The sequence below is a fragment of the Pteropus alecto genome, unplaced genomic scaffold (assembly GCF_000325575.1).
Source record: "Pteropus alecto unplaced genomic scaffold, ASM32557v1 scaffold8, whole genome shotgun sequence".
Lineage (NCBI taxonomy): Eukaryota > Metazoa > Chordata > Mammalia > Chiroptera > Pteropodidae > Pteropus > Pteropus alecto.
The window spans coordinates 23,713,906-23,723,809 of NW_006494609.1; the positions used below are offsets into that span (position 1 = coordinate 23,713,906).

The 9,904-nt window shown below is 56.3% G+C and overlaps 1 protein-coding gene across 1 annotated transcript; it reads right to left on the reverse strand.

Moving 5' to 3' along the window:
- Positions 1 to 4,482: 4,482 nt before the first annotated feature.
- BAG5 (BCL2 associated athanogene 5) lies at positions 4,483 to 9,898 on the reverse strand. The gene is made up of 2 exons (XM_006925595.3): positions 9,693 to 9,898; positions 4,483 to 8,710 (listed from the first exon to the last, which is right to left on the reverse strand). The coding sequence occupies exon 2, from the start codon at positions 8,680 to 8,682 to the stop codon at positions 7,339 to 7,341; it is 1,344 nt and encodes a 447-aa protein (XP_006925657.1). The 5' UTR covers positions 8,683 to 8,710; positions 9,693 to 9,898; the 3' UTR covers positions 4,483 to 7,338.
- Between the last annotated feature and the right edge of the window lie 6 nt (positions 9,899 to 9,904).

The window sequence follows — 9,904 nt, forward strand, 5'->3', positions numbered from 1 at the left end:
GGCTCCGGAAACTCAAGGTCAGGAAGGAGCCTCGGTGCAGGCGGGGCCGTGCGGAGGGCCGGATAGTGGGGCGGGCCGTCTGGGGTCCTCTCTCTCCACGCAGCCTGGCAGATCCCCCCCAAAGCAGTGGAGCTCAGACAGATCTCTTACAATCTCACCTGGAGGGACCCTCCGGGGCATCTTCCCCAGCCTGCCAGGCAGGGCACAGCGCCTGCACGTGGGTGGTCATCCATGGCAAGTCATCAGGCCAGGTGGAGCAGCTATGGGGGCCGAGGGATCCCCCAGAAGTGCCCAGTCCCAGAGGGCTGCTTGTACCTGGCTCTGTCCGGGCGCCTCCCATCCAGGATGCAATTCTGCCTCCAAAGGTGCTCATGGCTTCCCCACAACCAGCAAGGTCCACCGGATCCAGCCCCACAGACTCACCTGACCTACCTGGCTCCTGGACCTCAAGGTCTTTGCAATGGCTGGTGGTCTGTCTGCACTTTCCCCCAGACCACGTGGCCCCTCACCTCAGAGCCCCTCACCACAGAGCCACAGAGCCATGTTGGTCCTGGGACACCTGCCCTGTCTTTGAGCGGCTGGGCCAGGTGCAGGCAGCAAGATGAAACCCGGGCCTCCCAGAGGAAATAAGGCATGTGGACCCAGGAGACCAGGGCTGGGCGCTGGGGGCTGCTTAAGCTGGCCTTCGGGGGCGGGGGGATGATGAGTTCAGCAGCTGGTGCCGGCAGACAGTGCTGACAGGCCTAGGAACCAGCAGCCAGGCGCCTTGCTGCCCCAGGCCCACGGGGCAGGACGTGGCTGGCCTCCATGTCCCTCTAGTAGCCAGCTGCTTTTGTTATTCAGCCACACTCGCTTGTGCTGCTATGTGTCCTGACCCCATGGCTAGCCCCTCCTGTTGTCACAGCTCAGGACCTCGGGAGACCCCGTCCCCTAGTGCCACCCTCGGTGTCCCCAGACCCTCTCCCCCGGGTCGCTTACTCTGCCTACTTCTCTCGTCCCACCCTCCCTCCCTCCTGGCCTCCCTGCTCTGGCCCCCTTACTCCCAGTTCGGCCTCCATTGCTGCCACCAGGGTGACACATCCAACAGAGCACCTAAAAGACTGAAATTCTCCAGCGGCCTCACCATCCAGCCCCTGGCACCCCTGTTCTGTCCCTTGCTCCCTGCCCAGACTCCCCCAGACCCTCAGTGTGCCTGGTGCCAAGGCCAGGGCTCCGCACCTGCTGCTCCCCCCGGGAGCTCCTGCACCCCACGGTCTCGAGGTAAAGCTGTGTCCATAGAGGGGAATCCTCCGACTCCCCAGCACAGGTGCCTCCCCCCAGGGGTACACCCTCTCTCTCCTGGCACGCCACTCCCCCGCACCTGGGCTGTGGCGTTCACCACCCTCATCTGCCTTTTCCCCAGGACATTGTGACATATCTGGAGACACATACCAACCCCGCATGGCTCTAGGACACGGAGGTTTGTGAATGGACGCAGGAGGCCCTCCCTGATCTGGGAGGCGATGCCACCCCCTTGGCTGCCGGTCTGCCCGCTCCCATGGTGCTGTCTCCATTCATTCATTCATTCATTCATTCATTCAACAACCATTTAACTGGTTGAGCCAGGCACTGTTCTAGGCACTGAGGACGGGACCAGGAAGGAAAGAGATTTATGTCCTCGGGATCTGCCACGGTCTGCCTAGCGGCACTGGCCCTGCCATCCACAGAGGGTCATAGCCTGATGTGGCAGCACGTGCCTGTTCATTCTTGTCTTCATCCAGACCATGGCTGGTCTTCCCGGCACGCAGCCCTCTGGGTTCGTACGGGCTGCTGGCCGCTCAGAGATCAGCCTGGACATGCTGAGGCCCCGGGACAGCCGCATAGGAGCCAGTCACTTTGTACAGGGTGAGCCACCGGGTGGCTGCATGTCTGCCTGTGACTAGGCACTGGACAGCAGCAGCTCCATTCTCTGCCCTCCCTGGGGAACTGAGCGATCTGAGGTGGGAGACAGGGGCCTGAATGGGGGCGTCGGGGGTTCTGGCTGGACCGCCACACCCGTCCACCCCGTGAGCGGGCATGCAGCCCTTCTCAGAGGGAGACTCTTGCAGCTGCCCAGGAGGATGAAGTGGCCAAGGAGGCCACAGTGCACCCGTGGGTACACCCTTGTGGGGCTGCCTGTGTCCCTCGGCTTCTCACTCAGCTGGTCACTCAGCCGAGGGGGGTTCGGTCAGCGGCAGGGGTGGCAACATGCCAGCCCAGCACGTGGGCCTAGGTATGGGCACTTCTGATCTGTGCAAGGGGATGAGGCGGTCATAGGTGAGTTCGTGCAGTGATGCCAGGGTCCTGGCTACAGGCACCGTAGACTGAGGCTCTGAGTCCTGATCAGCAAAATGGCAGCCGACCTGACATGCTTTATGAAGCTATGTAAAGGCCTGAGGTTTCTGTCTGTTCATCCAGCAAGTGCATTTTGTGCCAGCAGTGAGGACGCCATGTCTAAAGAAGAGTTCGCCCACAGGTACCTGCTTCCTACTGTCGCCAGGGCCCGAGGCCATGGGGATGGACAGGAGGAGATGGAGCTGCCTCAGAGGGCACCGCGGCCTGGCCTGGGAGCCACGGACAAGCCAGCGGGCCCAGGGCCGTGAGGCGGAGGGGGCGGGGCCGGCAGGAAGGCCTGGGATGAAGGGACAAAGCCCACGTCGTCCAAGCTGGGCCAGGCCGTCCCGTCCATCAGAACTCAGGACACCTGGCCCTGCGCCAAGTCCCCTGGAGGACCCGGTGGGGCAGCCCTGCAGCATGAGTGGCCCGGCAACGACCTGGGGTCCGCGGCTCGAGACCGGGAAGGTCCCCCAGGCAGGCAGGCAGCTGTTCGCTGTGACCTGTGGCGTGAGGCCAGGTGGGGGTGTGCATCCCCCCGCGGGAGCAGCCGGCAGCTCGGGCAGGTCTGGGTCCTGAGGGGCAGCTGGAAGCGTGTGTGCGTTTTCCAGGAAAGCCCCCGGGGAGAGCCCTGGGGACAGGAGGACGCTGGCGTGAGACTGTTAAAACATTTCTGCCGTTTGGCGCTCGTGGCAGTACCGTCCTTGAGGCCTCGGCCTTCAGTGCCACGGACCCCGCAACTAGACACCAGAGTGTGGCACGGAGCCCGGACCGGAGGCGGCTGGGCTGATTTCAGCCCAGTGCAGTGGGCTCCCGCCTGCCCGCCCACCCTGGGCAGCGGTCACATGGTCACACAGTCACAGGGTCACACAGGTGCGGGGAGCTGAGGCCCCGCCTGCAGGGAACCGCGCTGAGGGCCAGGCCGGGCGGTGTCCGCTCCTGTTAGCCCGGCGACCTCAGGCAGCTCCTTGGGCAAGTGGTCACCAAGTGTCCCAGTTGCCTGGGAAGATGTCGCAGAACCTGCCCGGGGTGGCCCAATCGTCGAACACGCATGACGGGGGCTTCGCCCTGAGCCTGGCAGCTCCCATGGGTGACGGCGTGAAACACGAAGACCTGGAAGCACAGCAGAGGGGACTAGAAGACCCCAGCTCACACCCAGGGCCCCAAGCTGGGCCGAGCTTGCACCCCGGCTGGTGCCCCCGCACCTCAGAAGCAGGCTAAGCTTGTCAGCGCACGGTCCTTCAGCCCCCACGTCACCGCTGCCCAGCCCCTGGGGCTTCTCCTGTCCCACCCGTCCCACCCCTAAGCAGCCTTGGGGCCTGAGCCTTCTCCTGTCGGCCAGGTACTTATACCTATGACCCATCCAGAGTGGCTGCTGCGTCGTGTCCCTTCCCGCCTCCACCAGACAGAGGTTTCCTCGCGGGGACGTGGTGCGATGGCGTCTGTCAGTCAAGCGGGCGGCGGAGCCTGCGAACGCGGTTTGAGTCCGAATGGGTCGTGCCTGCTGTGGAACCGGCACCTGTGCGGCAGAGGGTTCGTTAAACCTGTCGACTTTCCCCTGCTTAAGCCGTCCAGCTTACTCTTTTCACCTGGACGAGGAGGAGGCTGCTCCTGCTCGTCTGATCACCGGGAAGGTCTCAGCAGGCAGTGGGACCACAGACCAGCACACGCAGGAAGGGCCTAGGGACAGAAAGCCACCACGGCGGCCAGGTGACGGGTCAGCCAGCCAAACAGCTGCCCACAGTGAATGTGGCCAGTCCCCACCGCGGGACTCAGGGAGGGTGTGGGGAGCCTGCGCTGTGTTTCATGAACCCTGGACGGCTGGCAGGGTCAGACATGTGCCCTCACATGGGCACAGCCCTGGAGCATGAGGCCACCCGCCCCTGGGCCTGGTGGCCCTCTTCTGGCCCCAAGGCGCCTGGGTTGTTTAAATGGGAAGTTACCCTCCGCCTGTGGCTGAACCCTGGTCTTCGCGTGCTGCTGCGCCCTTAGGGAGCTGCCACCAACTGGCGCTAAGGAGCCCACCCTCCCGGGGCTGGGCCCGCTGGGTACCGTATCACCCCTCCTGGCCACAGCAAGTGAAGGTGAAGACGTGTCAACAGGACTCACACCTCAGACTCACACCCTCTCTCCACTGCAAAGATAAGCTAAGACCATTTTATTTCATTCATAATTAAGGGTATACTAATATGCATCTCAAATAATACTGAATACTTAAAACATACTGTTACAATAGTCATACAGCTTATAAAGAGGGGACAGGATCCACACACCTGTATTACACCCATTATACATCAAAATCAATGGCAAATATCTCCCCAATTATTCTTAGAAGTACCAGATGCACGAAAAGCTAAAAACCTTGCTTAACAAAACTGTATGTACAGGATAAGCTTAGACCCTCAAAAACCAGATAAAAACCGCAAAATAAAACAAACAAGAAAAACGGGTTAAACTTTTTTTTTCTTTTTTTTATGGGTTAAACTTCTCAAACATACTAAGTTATATCAACTACACAAGCCAATTTAGGAAAATAAAGCATTGAACTGTACTCGGTCGACATTCTGGTTCCGTTTATTTTTGTGACTGCTGCGTTACAGACTGACCGGCTCTGTCTGGGTGGGGCGTGTCTGAAGGGAAGACAGTGAACGTCCCCAGCGGTTTTGCGTGAACGTGGATTACGCCATTTAATGCAGAACCCAGGCAGACATCTTCAGGGGTAGATTTTACTTCTATTTCAGATTGTCTTCGGGTTGGATCACGAACACACAATACAATGTGGTGAGCCCAGTTACAAGATTGCATGCAGCAGCCCACAGCGAAAGAGCCTGCTCCCGACGAGGGACAGGCAAGCTAGACCCAGGTCACTTGGGCCCACTTGGGGAGGACAGCAGGTACAGGGGACCAGGCAGATTGAACACAGGCAACGCTGGGCCTTAACCATCCATCAAGGTTGCTTTGATGGTATCTTGACCAAAAGAACCCACGTGAGCGATCCCAAAGGGCCTGGCGGAGGTCCGCGCCCGACAAGCATACACACGCTAAAGCTGGGCAGTGAGCCGGCGCTACAGAACCCGGAGAGACACGTGAGATGGAGCACAGGGCAGAGCTGTTTTCACAGAACAATAGGCGGAACAGTGTTTCCTTAAAGGAAACGCTGCTCCTTTAACTTTCAGGCCTGGAGTTTACAATGGAGCTGGCCGGGCCACCGCAGGTGTGTCTGGGAGGAGTAAATAAACCTTGACCTCCTGAGCTGGGACCCAGACAGTCAGCGGCTTTTAAAAACTCTTCAGAACTTTAAAAGGCCCCTAAAACTAAGATACAGAATAGCAATCCTAAAATAAGTTTGCCTCAAACAGTTGCCAGTAACTTGCGCTGAGAGCCCTCGGCCGCCAGGAGCTGCATGTGCGGTGGGAGGGGCTCGCTGCCCTGCGCCCCACTATCCAGCGCGTCTACATTCTAGTAGGAAAGACAGGTCAAGGGCTTTTAGTTATGGGGCAATACTGGGACGAAGGGAAAATCGCTCTAGGGCTACACTCTGATCACCTCTTAGATATTTAGGGATATTCCTTTATCTACCTTATTTGTAGCTGTTTACATGAAGTTACCAAATTAATCTCTGAAAGATAACAGTCACTACAGAGTTCAAAAGAAGTACTCTAACATGATTATTCTGTGCAAGGTGACTACAGAAAGAGCAGTCTCTTGTGGTAATACTGGGACCTACATGTCATCAAGGCACTTCAGAACTTTGAGAATGTTTTCCTGTTCACATTAACAGGAAACCGTAAAACTGGGTCCTCAGGAAGTAGTTACAGAAATATGTACATCCTTTAGCGGAAGAGAAAAATCTCATGGACCGACAGACTTTACTGGCTCTGTGAGGCGCTCGAGAAACTCCCACGAGCCAGTGGCGGGAGGTGAGGGGCACAGCAGGTGCTCCGAGCAGCTTGCCCCACCTGGTCCCAGAGTGCGATGTTTAGGATGCTAGGAGCTGACCGCTGACTTCCTCGGACGAGCTGTAGTGACCTGGTCCTGCAGGGCTGGGAACAGTTTCTGTTCCCATCGTTGTAGACAGTACCGTCCACTGTGCAGCCTCGAATGACAGATCAGCCCATTACATGCTAGGTCCACACACATTTGCCTATTAGTTTTGAGTATCACCTGACATTGGTAACCCATCTCCAGATCTTACTACCCTATTACAGGTATGGGTGCTACTTTTTTTTTTTTTGAAAGGTCCATTAACTTCATTTCAATGTTCTCTCCCTTACTAAGGAAAACTCTAAGTTCAGTTTTTACAAACAAAAACAACTTGAAGGTACTGGCTGGTGTTTTACCCTTTTTCAATGCGGTCTCAAAAGTTTCTTTGCTATTAATTTTCATAATTTTCTTTTGTCGCACACAAAAAACATCCCCCTCTCTAAATGCAGTGTAAGGGGGGGAGGGGAATACAGTTTTTCAAACAAAACGTTTATGAAAGAACAGACCATCCAAAAAAAAGAAAAAAGCCCCGCCGTATTAAATGGGGTGAGACCAATCAGGCTTTGTAAATGAAAAAATCCCGCTTCCGCATAATAAAACACACCGTCCTGCTCTTGCGCCTGCGCCTTACATTTACTTCTCTTTAACTGGAAAGTCCCCTTTCCCATAATTGTTCTGGTTTTATGCAAAGCTACGTCTAGCTCCAGATTGGAAACATCTGCAATTTACCGCCTGCACAACCCGCTTAAAAATGATAAAAGCTGCCCCTATTCCATTTTGACTTTAAAAAAACCACACCACAACATACGGATACTCATCCAATGGAAAAGTTAATGTGCTGTAATGATATTTGTTTTGCGACATCAAAAGCAGCAGAGAAACTGAATATAATTTGCTTCAATCATAAATACTGAGATTGAAATATGCACGTATAAATCACAGTCGGGCCCACGGACCCGGAAGCTCGCTGTGAACACGGCCGGCCACGCGGGCGCTCCGGCCTCAGTACTCCCACTCGTCGGACTTCAGGTCCAGGTAGCTGAGGATGTTCTGGGCCAGCCTCACCGCCTGCTTGCGGGCAGCCTTGCACTTCTCCTCCCCCTGCGGGTCGACGGCATCCAGGGCCAGCAGCTGCTTGGTGAGCAGCTCCTCCAGCCGGATGTAGTTCTTATCAGTTCGATTTCCATCGAACGAGAGGACCTCCCCCTGGATGTCGGACAGGTGTCCCAGGATGGTCCAGACGGCTTTGTGCGACGGGTGCTCCTCACATGGGAACGCCTGCCTTTTCTCGAGCGCTTCCTTCAAGTCGATGTAAGTGATGAGGGTCTGCACTTCGATCACGGCTCTTCTCCGGGCTTCGCGGATGCACGGGTTCTTTTCGAGACTCACCTCGTCCAACTGTCCAATCAGACCCTGCAACTCTGTTTTGGAGCTCACGTACAACTCAAGGGGGTTTTGTGCCTGAAGGAGTTCGTTTTTTATTTCTCTCATTCTTGTGAGGACCTTCTCTATTTTTAAAATGGAATGATTCTGCCCCAGGTCAAATGCGTGGGTACTGTCTGCTTCCTCTTCTAAATCCAAATACTTCAACAACTTGTTGATGTCCTCCACGACCTCCCTGCGGTAGTTTCGGATCTCGGTGTGCCCGCAAACATCTAAAGCATCCAGGTCGGCCATCAGTCCCGAGAGCACACACGACAAGTGCCTGAACGTCTCGTTACTGGTCACCCCCATCAAGAGGGCAATCAGGGTGCCCCTGGCCTTGTTCACCTCACACATCACAGAGTTGATCTTGGCGACGGAAGGGTGCGCGTCCTCGGAGAGCGGGAGGGACGGCTGCTTTTTCACGCAGTCTTCGATGATCTCCTGCACCGCACAGACCCTGGTTAAAGTGTGATACCTCGCTTTCCGCAAAGAGACCTTTCCCCCGGTTTTAACGTGCGTCAGCCTCAGAATGATGTCCTGGATGCCTTCTTCGAACTCCTCGGTCACGCAGTTGCCTCCGGTGTAGAATGGCACGATCTCCTCTTTCACCAGGGCCTGGGCTTCTTTGAAGATGCTGTGGATTTCGATCCGGTGTGGGTGGTTCGCATTCTGCTCCAGCTCCTTGAGCAGACGCTCCGTCTCCCGCGCCGCCCGCTTCCTGGCTTGCTGAATGTCTCCCTTCCCTTCGGTTTCTACAGAGTCTATTTCAAACAGTTGTTTTGTTAGAATCCTCTCCAGTCTCTTGTAATTCTTATCATCCGGCAGACCACTGAAGCCAATGACTTGCTGTTCTATGCTTTTCACTTCCTTTTGGATTTCCTGAAGCCGACTAATAGAAGGGTGTTGGTTTCCCATATCCATGCTTTGGTTGTGTTCGGTTTCACAAGCACTAGGGGAGGAGAATGACAACTGATTACACCGCACGGTCTCTGCGGAACGGTAACCGTACGTTACCTCATTCTCGAATTCTCATTTTGAGAAAAAGGGCTGTCGTTACCGCAGTCCACAGAAGAGCCACACGCAAGTACAGGGAGAAGTGACCAATCAACTCCCGCTCTTGAAAATAATCTAAACACTACAGCGACTAAGAACAGACGGGGGTGACTGCAGTGCTGGATGGGCTGGAGCTCTGGGCCTGGGAACGTCAAGCGTCCTCAACTGTAAGAGGGAGCAGATACATCCTCACGCCTTCAGCATGAAGCTCTCTGAACCCTCAGAGTGGGAAGAGCACAAGTATCTCAACGCTTAACACTGGAGGCTGCTCTTTGGCACCAGCCCCCCACCCCACGTACCCCAGCAGCTCTCCTAGCCTCCCAAGGGTCAGCAGTACCACCTGAGCACCCTACCTGGCCAGGGGCTATCTACCTCCTGTTTCCGGAAAAAGTAACCTGAAGCGAAACAAATACCGCCAAGTGGTTCTCCAACACCCCAGAAGGCCGCGCTTCTACACTCCTCCCCATCCTCTGTGCACGCACAGAGCTGCCTTTGGCACCTCACAAATCTTCCCCGCAGAGTGTAAAATTCCACAGGGGAAGGGACAGGGGTCATCAAAGCACCAGCTTGGGCTTCGGAGGCCCAAGCACCTCCCCAGGACCAATCGTGCTCCCCCCCACCAAAATACACCCAAAACGTGACAACTGTGATTAAGCGTTCACTGGCTTCCCATTAGGAGATCAGAACGGAAAAATGCAGATTTTTTGTTTTTGTTTTTAAACGCTGCTGAGTTTCTATGAAACGGCTTCCTGAAGGACAACCGATGGAAACCCATCCCTCGTGGGTGCCCGAGCCAGGAACACGGCTCTGGAGGCCCCAGCCGGCAAGCCGCCTCGCCTCTGTCCGCCCCTGCTCGCCTGTCCCTCCCAGCACTTTACCAAGAGGCGGTCTGAGCTGGTCTGGTCTTGGCTTGCCGTGGGTGAGGTGGCGAGGTGGAAGGTCAGCCCTTTACGGGGTGCGGTGCCGGAGCTGGGCCCCAAGCTGCATCTCTCTCACCCCTCCCGCCTAGGTCTGAGCGGGGCAGCCGGTGAAGGGGCCGGCGGTGGCGGCGGCAGCTACTGGCCGCAGCGGCCGCTCCGGGCGTCTCGCC